The sequence below is a fragment of the Entelurus aequoreus genome, linkage group LG17 (genome assembly GCF_033978785.1).
Source record: "Entelurus aequoreus isolate RoL-2023_Sb linkage group LG17, RoL_Eaeq_v1.1, whole genome shotgun sequence".
Lineage (NCBI taxonomy): Eukaryota > Metazoa > Chordata > Actinopteri > Syngnathiformes > Syngnathidae > Entelurus > Entelurus aequoreus.
The window spans coordinates 1724925-1736740 of record NC_084747.1 but is presented as its reverse complement, the minus strand read 5'-3'; the positions used below and the strand labels follow the sequence as shown (position 1 = coordinate 1736740).

General features: G+C 39.3%; 1 protein-coding gene across 1 annotated transcript in view; it reads left to right on the top strand.

The window, feature by feature from the left end:
• Positions 1 to 645: 645 nt before the first annotated feature.
• Positions 646 to 11816, top strand: part of LOC133632134 (extracellular matrix organizing protein FRAS1-like) — a 232969-nt gene continuing 221798 nt past the window's right edge. The window contains exons 1-2 of the mRNA XM_062024375.1: positions 646 to 1077; positions 4949 to 4980. Of these exons, the coding sequence (XP_061880359.1) occupies positions 1020 to 1077; positions 4949 to 4980 (90 nt within the window). The 5' untranslated portion in view covers positions 646 to 1019. The remainder of the gene's footprint in view (positions 1078 to 4948; positions 4981 to 11816) is intronic.

Below are 11816 nucleotides of genomic sequence, written 5' to 3'. Positions count from 1 at the left end.
AGAAAAAAACAATATTTAATATGTGTTTATATTTTTATGTATATTTATTTGGGCTTAAAAGTGGCCATTTTCTTTGTTGGGGCAGATTTTCAGCTCTTATATATATTTTAATGATCTTTATTTGGGCTCATTTTCTTAATATCTTTATTAATTAAAACAAACATTTCTTAAAAATAAAAAATATTATACAAAATGCATTATTATGCAGATTTTCAGCTGTTATATATTACAAAATATTTCAGCTGATGTAATTTGCCTTTTTTATATATATACATTAAAAACGTGGCAGCCCAGTAATCCACACACAGAGTAATACATGAAAGTTATCTTATTTTGAAAAATTTAATTAATTGTGTCACATTTAAAAAATAAAACTATTTAATATGTATTTATTTATTTTTTAAATATTTAATCAGGCTTAAAAGTTATTTTTAATAAATTGTATGTATGTTTTTGTGTATATTTACATTATTAAAACATTTTTTAAATAAGATATCTTTTTTTTTTTAAAAAGTAGTTTGTTACGTTTTTAAAACCCACCTTTAACAAGTGATGCGGATTGCCACAGTGCGTGTATGCGCGTGCGCAGAGGTGGAGCGAGAGGCGGGGGAGAGAGAGAGAAGGTGGAGGGGGCGGGAAGGCGGGACGTCCCCCCGGTGAGGAAGACTACGACAAGTCCAAACATTTCATTCTGCAGTCCCAGCAGCTCCTTCGTCGTCCTGACGACCCGCACTCACGTCGTCTTTCCCCGCAAACTCGTCGTGTTGTCCCCGCAAACTCGTCGTGTTGTCCCCGCACTTGCAGCCTCTCAACAGTCCTTCCCTCTCGCGCCTTTTTCGTCTCGTCGCTGCTTTCATTCCTTCGGGAACCTTCGGGACCATTCGGGATTATACCGAGACTTTTTCCCTGCCTGCCGACGGCGGGCCGAACATGCACGATCCTGCCCTCCCTGCTTGAGAGCCGCTACTTCCTACTGGACCAGGACCGGGACCAGGACCAGGACCAGGACCGGGAGCAGCATGGAGGCTTCAGTGTGTATGTTGGTGTGCGTGCTGACTGCGGTGGTGTGCGCGCATGGTGAGTATTCTTGTCCTTATGTGGGTCAAAGGTCAGCCCGCATTCTTCACCGCCTGGCGGAGGTCACGTGTGGGCGGAGCCAAAACTTTATGATCACAGCTGCCAATTAGCATGCCTCTAATTGTCCTGTGCTTTGCCATCACAACAACACACTGCACTGCTGACAACACAACACACTTTAGTTCTGGCAACACAACAACACACTGCACTGCTGACAACACAACACACTTTAGTTCTGGCAACACAACACGTTGCACTGCTGACAACACAACACACTTTAGTTCTGGCAACACAACACGTTGCACTGCTGACAACACAACACACTTTAATTCTGACAACACATTAACACACTTTAGTTCTGGCAACACACTGCACTGCTGACAACACAACACACTTTAGTTCTGGCAACACAACAACACACTGCACTGCTGACAACACAACACACTTTAGTTCTGGCAACACAACAACACACTGCACTGCTGACAACACAACACACTTTAGTTCTGGCAACACAACAACACGCTGCACTGCTGACAACACAACACACTTTAGTTCTGGCAACACAACAACACACTGCACTGCTGACAACACAACACACTTTAGTTCTGGCAACACAACAACACACTGCACTGCTGACAACACAACACACTTTAGTTCTGGCAACACAACAACACGCTGCACTGCTGACAACACACACTTTAATTCTGACAACACATTAACACACTTTAGTTCTGGCAACACAACAACACACTGCACTGCTGACAACACAACACACTTTAGTTCTGGCAACACAACAACACGCTGCACTGCTGACAACACAACACACTTTAATTCTGACAACACATTAACACACTTTAGTTCTGGCAACACAACAACACACTGCACTGCTGACAACACAACACACTTTAGTTCTGGCAACAAAGCAACACGCTGCACTGTTGACAACACAACCACACACTAGTTATGAAAAAACATTAACACACTTTCGTTCTGACAACAAAGCAACACACTGCACTGCTGACAACACAACACACTTTAATTCTGACAACACATTAACACACTTGTTCTGACAACACAGTGCACTGCTGACAACACAACAACACACTTAAGCTCTGACAACACACTGCATTGCTGAAAACACAACACACTTTAGTTCTGGCAACACAACACACTGCACTGCTGACAACACAACCACGCACTTTAGTTCTGACAACATATTAACACACTTTCGTTCTGACAACACACTAAACTGCTGACAACACAACAACACACTTTAGTTCTGACAACATATTAACACACTTTCGTTCTGACAACACACTAAACTGCTGACAACACAACAACACACTTTAGTTCTGGCAACAAAGCAACACGCTGCACTGTTGACAACACAACCACACACTAGTTATGAAAAAACATTAACACACTTTCGTTCTGACAACAAAGCAACACACTGCACTGCTGACAACACAACACACTTTAATTCTGACAACACATTAACACACTTGTTCTGACAACACAGTGCACTGCTGACAACACAACAACACACTTAAGCTCTGACAACACACTGCATTGCTGAAAACACAACACACTTTAGTTCTGGCAACACAACACACTGCACTGCTGACAACACAACCACGCACTTTAGTTCTGACAACATATTAACACACTTTCGTTCTGACAACACACTAAACTGCTGACAACACAACAACACACTTTAGTTCTGACAACGCACTGCATTGCTGAAAACACAACACATTTTAGTTCTGACAACACAACACCGCGCTTCACAGCTGACAACACAACAACGCACTTTAATTCTGACAACACAACAACACACTTTAATTCTGACAACACAACAACACACTTTAATTCTGACAACACGTTAACACACTTTTGTTCTGACAACACACTGCACTGCTGACAACACAACAACCCACTTTAGTTCTGACAACACAACACACTGCACTGCTCACAACACAACAACACACATTAATTCTGGCAACACAAAAATACTTTAATTCTGACAACACAACACCACGCTTCACTGCTGACAACACAGCAACACACTTTAATTCTGACAACACAGCAACACACTTTAGTTCTGACAACACAACACACTTCACTGCTGACAACACAACAACACCCTTAAGTGCAGACAACACACTGGTGCTGACAACACAACGCACTTCACTGCTGACAACACAATAACACACTGTAGTTGTGACAACACAACAACACACTTTGGTGCTGACAACACAACAACGCACTTCACTGTCGACAGCACAACAACACACTTTTGTGCTGACAACACAACACCCTTAAGTGCAGACAACACAACAACACACTTTGGGTGCTGACAACACAACAATGCACACCACTGCTGACAACACAACAACGCACATCACTGCTGACAACACAACACACTTTGGTGCTGACAACCCAACAACGCACCTTAGTGCTGACAACACACTGTAGTTGTGACAACACAAAAACACAATACCCTTTGTGCTGACAACACAACAACACAGTTGTGACAACACAAAAACACAATACCCTTTGTGCTGATAACACAACAACACACAATTGTGACAACACAAAAACACAATACCCTTTGTGCTGACAACACAACAACACACAGTTGTGACAACACAAAAACACAATACCCTTTGTGCTGATAACACAACATGATGTGTTGAGTGCCAAACTAGTTAAGTGTTTACATGATGTATTGAGTGTCAAACCAGTTAAGTGTTTACATGACGTATTGAGTGTCAAACCAGTTAAGTGTTTACATGACGTATTGAGTGTCAAACCAGTTAAGTGTTTACATGACGTATTGAGTGTCAAACCAGTTAAGTGTTTACATGACGTATTGAGTGTCAAACCAGTTAAGTGTTTACATGACGTATTGAGTGTCAAACCAGTTAAGTGTTTACATGACGTATTGAGTGTCAAACCAGTTAAGTGTTTACATGATGTATTGAGTGTCAAACTGGTTGTGTTTACATGACGTACTGAGTGTTAAACTAATTAAGTGTTTACATGACTTATTGAGTGTCAGACCAGTTAAGTGTTTACATGACGTATTGAGTGTCAAACCAGTTAAGTGTTTACATGATGTATTGAGTGTCAAACCAGTTAAGTGTTTACATGATGTATTGAGTGTCAAACCAGTTAAGTGTTTACATGACGTATTGAGTGTCAAACCAGTTAAGTGTTTACATGACGTATTGAGTGTCAAACCAGTTAAGTGTTTACATGACGTATTGAGTGTCAAACCAGTTAAGTGTTTACATGACGTATTGAGTGTGAAACCAGTTAAGTGTTTACATGACGTATTGAGTGTCAAACCAGTTAAGTGTTTACATGACGTATTGAGTGTCAAACCAGTTAAGTGTTTACATGATGTATTGAGTGTCAAACTGGTTGTGTTTACATGACGTACTGAGTGTCAAACTAGTTAAGTGTTTACATGACGTATTTAGTGTCGAACCAGTTAAGTGTTTACATGACGTATTGAGTGTCAAACCAGTTAAGTGTTTACATGACGTATTGAGTGTCAAACCAGTTAAGTGTTTACATGACTTATTGAGTGTGATTATGATGATGATAATTATTAAGATGATGAAAATGACTTCCTGTTTGTTATAATCTAAATCTCTCATGTTCATAATCCCTCTGCATAAAAACATGACCCACATGTGCACTGATCTCTCTCTCTCTCTCCCTGTGTGTGTGTGTGTGTGTGTGTGTGTGTGTGTGTGTGTGTGTGTGTGTGTGTGTGTGTGTGTGTGTGTGTGTGTGTGTGTGTGTGTGTGTGTGTGTGTGTGTGTGTGTGTGTGTGTGTGTGTGTGTGTGTGTGTGTGTGTAGGAGCGTGCGTCTACGAGGGATCGCTGCATGCGGTAGGTCTCCTTCTTCCTTGTCCTGTTTGCTCATGAATTATTCATAAGGGGGCGTGTCTTCCAGTGTGAACAGGAAGTAGAAAAATGTGTCACCTTTGTTTGCTCATGAATTATTCATGAGGGGGCGTGTGTTGCCATGTGAACAGGAAGTAGAAAGGCGTGTCACCGTTGTTTGCTCATGAATTATTCATGAGGGGGCGTTTGTTGCCATGTGAACAGAAAGTAGAAAGGCGTGTCACCGTTGTTTGCGCATGAATTATTCATGAGGGGGCGTGTGTTGCCATGTGAACAGGAAGTAGAAAGGCGTGTCACCGTTGTTTGCTCATGAATTATTCATGAGGGGGCGTGTGTTGCCATGTGAACAGGAAGTAGAAAGGCGTGTCACCGTTGTTTTCTCATGAATCATTCATGAGGGGGCGTGTGTTGCCATGTGAACAGGAAGTAGAAAGGCGTGTCACCGTTGTTTGCTCATGAATTATTCATGAGGGGGCGTGTGTTGCCATGTGAACAGGAAGTAGAAAAGCGTGTCACCGTTGTTTGCTCATGAATCATTCATGAGGGGGCGTGTGTTGCCATGTGAACAGGAAGTAGAAAGGTGTGTCACCGTTGTTTTCTCATGAATTATTCATGAAGGGGCGTGTGTTGCCATGTGAACAGGAAGTAGAAAGGCGTGTCACCGTTGTTTGCTCATGAATTATTCATGAGGGGGCGTTTGTTGCCATGTGAACAGAAAGTAGAAAGGCGTGTCACCGTTGTTTGCTCATGAATTATTCATGAGGGGGCGTGTGTTGCCATGTGAACAGGAAGTAGAAAGGCGTGTCACTGTTGTTTGCTCATGAATTATTCATGAGGGGGCGTGTGTTGCCATGTGAACAGGAAGTAGAAAGGCGTGTCACTGTTGTTTGCTCATGAATTATTCATGAGGGGGCGTTTGTTGCCATGTGAACAGGAAGTAGAAAGGCGTGTCACCGTTGTTTGCTCATGAATTATTCATGAGGGGGCGTGTGTTGCCATGTGAACAGGAAGTAGAAAGGCGTGTCACCGTTGTTTGCTCATGAATTATTCATGAGGGGGCGTGTGTTGCCATGTGAACAGGAAGTAGAAAGGCGTGTCACCGTTGTTTGCTCATGAATTATTCATGAGGGGGCGTGTGTTGCCATGTGAACAGGAAGTAGAAAGGCGAGTCACCGTTGTTTTCTCATGAATTATTCATGAGGGGGCGTGTGTTGCCATGTGAACAGGAAGTAGAAAGGCGTGTCTGATGTCAGGCCTTTTTTTCAAAGTAAACTTCCTGTCGCCAGGCCACGCCCACAAAAAGCTTTGCTCGGTCGCCATCTCGACAACTTGGTGGAGGTTTTTGTTTCATGGGTGAGCAAGAACACTGTTAGTTTATGCAGGAACATTCAGCAAGAATCTTACTGGTTTTGTCAACAGCCTGATTGAAAATGGCTGAATGACATGTTTGTCTTCATATTCAACATCCTCTACTAAGTCCTGACAAGAATCCTGTTGATCTTCTAACTATGTTACTTGTTTGTCTTCTGACCCTTCATTTGTGCCAGACCAAGAACTCTCTTGGTTTTAAACCTGGTTCCTTTTGACTTTAAATCTGGTTCCTCTTGGTTTTAAACCTGGTTCCTCCTGGTTTTAAACCTGGTTCCTCCTGGTTTTAAATGTGGTTCCTTTTGGTTTTAAACCCGGTTCCTCTTGGTTTTAAAACCGGTTCCTCTTGGTTTTAAACCTGGTTCCTCTTGGTTTTAAACACGATTCCTCTTGGTTTTAAACCCGGTTCCTCCTGGTTTTAAACCTGGTTCCTCTTGGTTTTAAACCTGGTTCCTCTTGGTTTTAAACCCTGGTCCTCCTGGTTTTAAACCTGGTTCCTCTTGGTTTTAAACCTGGTTCCTCTTGGTTTTAAACCTGGTTCCTCCTGGTTTTAAACCTGGTTCCTCCTTGTTTTAAATGTGGTTCCTCCTGGTTTTAAACCCGGTTCCTCCTGGTTTTAAACCTGGTTCCTCTTGGTTTTAAACCCGGTTCCTCCTGGTTTTAAACCTGGTTCCTCTTGGTTTTAAACCTGGTTCTTCTTGGTTTTAAATCAGGTTCCTCTTGGTTTTAAACCTAGTCCCTCCCGGTTTTAAACCTGGTTCCTCTTGGTTTTAAACCTGGTTCCTTTTGGTTTTAAACGTGATTCCTCCTGGTTTTAAATGTGTTTCCTCTTGGTTTTAAATGTGGTTCCTCTTGGTTTTAAACCCGGTTCCTCTTGGTTTTAAACCTGGTTCCTCTTGGTTTTAAACCTGGTTCCTTTTGGTTTTAAACCTGGTTCCTCTTGGTTTTAAATCTGGTTCCTCTTGGTTTTAAACCTGGTTCCTCTTGGTTTTAAACCCGGTTCCTTTTGGTTTTAAACCCGGTTCCTCTTGGTTTTAAATGTGGTTCCTCTTGGTTTTAAACCTGGTTCCTCTTGGTTTTAAAGGCCTACTGAAATGAATTTTTTTTATTTAAACGGGGATAGCAGATCTATTCTATGTGTCATACTTGATCATTTCGCGATATTGCCATATTTTTGCTGAAAGGATTTAGTATAGAACAACGACGATAAAGATCGCAACTTTTGGTATCTGATAAAAAAAAGGCTTGCACCTACCGGAAGTAGCGTGACGTAGTCAGTTGAACATATACGCAAAGTTCCCTATTGTTTACAATGATGGCCGCATGAAGTGAGAGAGATTCGGACCGAGAAAGCGACAATTTCCCCATTAATTTGAGCGAGGATGAAAGATTTGTGGATGAGTAAAGTGCAAGTGAAGGACTAGTGGGGAGTTGAAGCTATTCAGATAGGGAAGATGCTGTGAGAGTGACCTGATATTCAGCTGGGAATGACTACAACAGTAAATAAACACAAGACATATATATACTCTATTAGCCACAACACAACCAGGCTTATATTTAATATGACACAAATTAATCCTGCATAAAAACATATACGTGTTTGTTATGCTAGCTCCTAGCTCCTCTGCTAGCTCCTAGCTCCATAGAACACGCCAATACAATTCAAACACCTGATCAACACACACAATCACTCAGCCCAAAAGACCGTTTACCTAACCCAAGGTTCATAAAGCTTATATATTTTTAAAAAGTTACGTACGTGACGCGCACATACGGTCAAGTTATCGAATGTTTAGCAGCCAAGGCTGCATACTCACGGTACCTGATATTCAGCTGGGAATGACTACAACAGTAAATAAACACAAGACATATATATACTCTATTAGCCACAACACAACCAGGCTTATATTTAATATGCCACAAATTAATCCTGCATAATAACACCTGTGTGTTTGTTATGCTAGCTCCTAGCTCCTCTGCTAGCTCCTAGCTCCATAGAACACGCCAATACAATTCAAACACCTGATCAACACACACAATCACTCAGCCCAAAAGACCGTTCACCTAACCCAAGGTTCATAAAGCTTATATATTTTTAAAAAGTTACGTACGCGCACGTACGGTACGGTACGTGTTATGCTAGCTCCTAGCTCCTCTGCTAGCTCCTAGCTCCATAGAACACGCCAATACAATTCAAACACATGATCAACACACACAATCACTCAGCCCAAAAGACCGTTCACCTAACCCAAGGTTCATAAAGCTTATATATTTTAAAAAAGTTACGTACATACGCAAAAAAAGCCAAAGCTGCATACTCACAGTAGCACGTCTGCGTCTTTGTCATCCAAATCAAAGTAATCCTGGTAAGAGTCTGTGTTGTCCCAGTTCTCTACAGGCGTCTGTGTATCGAAGTCAAAAGTCCTCCTGGTTAGAGTCTCTGTTATCCGAGTTCTTCCATCTTGACTGCATCTTTCGGGAATGTAAACAAAGAAGCGCCGGCTGTGTACTGTTGTGGCTGACTACGTTCGAAAAATACGTCCATTTCGCACCGACAACTTTCTTCTTTGCTAGCTCGGCTTCCTTCTCCATAATGCAATGAACATGATTGAAACAGATTCACGAACACAGATGTCCAGAATACTGTGGAATTATGAAATGAAAACAGAGCTTTTTCGTATCGGCTTCAATGTGGAAGGCATACCCGTGTTCGCCGGGCTACGTCACACGCATACGTCATCCTCAGAGGCGTTTCGAACCGGAAGTTTAGCGGCAAATTTAAAATGTCACTTTATAAGTTAACCCGGCCGTATTGGCATGTGTTATAATGTTAAGATTTCATCATTGATATATAAACTATCAGACTGCGTGGTCGCTAGTAGTGGGTTTCAGTAGGCCTTTAAATGTGGTTCCTCTTGGTTTTAAACCTGGTTCCTCTTGGTTTTAAATGTGGTTCCTCTTGGTTTTACACCTGGTTCCTCTTGGTTTTAAAGCTGGATCCTCCTGGTTTTACACGTGGTTCATCTTGGTTTTAAACCTGGTTCCTCCTGAAGGCCAAGGAGGTGCCCTCCCCCTTGTGGCCAGTGTAATTAGGACAGAAGGAGCGAGACAACACACACCTGCCTGGAGATCATGGCCGACGTGTTGGGAACAGCAGCAAGAACCCGGGTGGAACATGTTCCAGCACGTTCTAACACCACGGTCCAAACATGGTCCTGTTCAGTTGAAAGGGAATACTAAGTAGAAGGAGGAGAACTGGATTGTTCCTGAGGCGGAGGTGCTACAATCCTGACCATGCGCAAATGCCAGTTTTTTTTACTAGTTTGAATTTCCAGGAAAACCGGAATTTGGTTTGGAACTTGGGAAAGTGTTAGTTGGAATGTCCAGGATGAGTGCAATGTGTTGATGTTGGAATGGTTGGAATAGCTTGAAAAATGTGGCAATTGTGCAACTTTGAAAAATGTCCCATTCATTTCAATGGGAAATTCCTGGAAATTTGGGAATTTTGGAGAAAAGCAGGATTTGAATGTCCTAAATGAGCTGAATTGGTTGCTGTTGGAATTGTTTAAATCGGGCAAAAAATGTTGAAGTAGTAAATGGTATTAGGGAATTTCGGGAAAATCTGGAAATTTTTTGAAAATGGTAAAAAACTTGAATGGTCTGAATGAGTTGAAATGTCTGGTGTTGGAATTGTTTAAATCGGTCAAGAAATGTTGCATTAGTAACAGTTTTTAATTGAGAAATTCCTGGAATTTGGGGAAAACCGGGAATTTTTCTCGTTCCTTCACCAACATGGTTTTTGTCCTGAATATGAGGAGTGTTTTGACGGTGGAACGTTGAAAAATGTGAAAGGAGTAGTCTAACTTAAGGCTGGAAATAGGTTACCAAAAAACGGGAATTCCTGGAAATGTGTAGTTTGAATGTCCAGGATGAGTGGAATGTGTTGAAGGTGGAATGGGTTGAAAACTGGGGGAATTGTGGAAGTTTGAAAAATGGCCAATTCATTTTGACTGGGGAAAATGCAACATAAAAAAGGAATTATGGGAAATCCGGGAAATGTTATTATAATTGTAGAATTAGAGCACACAATTCCTGCACAGGCTGAATATTTTAAAATTGGAACAGTTTGAATCAGATGAAAAATGTGGAAGTTGTGGAACTTTGAAAAATGTCCCATTCATTTCAATGGGAACTTCCTGGAAATTTGGGAATTTTGGGGAAAAGCAGGATTTAAATGTCCTAAATGAGCTGAATTGGTTGCTGTTGGAATTGTTTAAATCGGGCAAAAAATGTTGAAGTAGTAAATGGTATTAGGGAATTTCGGGAAAATCGGGAAATTTTTTGGAAATGTTAAAAAACTTGAATGGTCTGAATGAGTTGAAATGTCTGGTGTTGGAATTGTTTAAATCGGTCAAGAAATGTTGCATTAGTAACAGTTTTTAATTGAGAAATTCCTGGAATTTGGGGAAAACCGGGAATTTTTCTCGTTCCTTAACCAACATGGTTTTTGTCCTGAATATGAGGAGTGTTTTGACGGTGGAACGTTGAAAAATGTGAAAGAAGTAGTCGAACTTAAGGCTGGAAATAGGTTACCAAAAAAACGGGAATTCCTGGAAATGTGTAGTTTGAATGTCCAGGATGAGTGGAATGTGTTAAGGGTGGAATGGGTATGAAATATGGTTTGGAGTCTTTTTTCTAAATTTAATTTTAATCTTTATTATTATTATAAAATATGGTTTAGAGTCTTTATTTATTTGTAATTAATATATATATATATATATATATATATATATATATATATATATATATATATATATATATATATATATATATATATATATATATATATATATATATATATATATATATATACTGTATATATACACATATATATTTATTTATTTAAAAAAATATATTTTCTGTATTAATATTAGTTATTATTATTATTATAAAACATTGTTTGGAGTCTTTATATTTAATTTTAAACTATCTTTTAAAAAATATTCATTTAATAATTTTTTGTATTATTATAAATTATTATTATAAAATATGGTTTAGAGTCTTTATTTATTTGTAATTAATATATATATATATATATATATATATATATATATATATATATATATATATATATATATATATATATATATATATATATATACACACATATATATTTATTTATTTAAAAAAATATATTTTCTGTATTAATATTAGTTATTATTATTATTATAAAACATTGTTTGGAGTCTTTATATTTAATTTTAAACTATCTTTTAAAAAATATTCATTTAATAATTTTTTGTATTATAATAAATTATTATTATAAAGTATGGTTTGGAGTCTTTATTTATTTGTTTTTAATGTATATCTTTAAAAAAAATATTTGTATTAATTATTTTTTGTATTATTATGCATTATTAATATTATTTTAAAAGACGGTTTGGAGTCTTTTT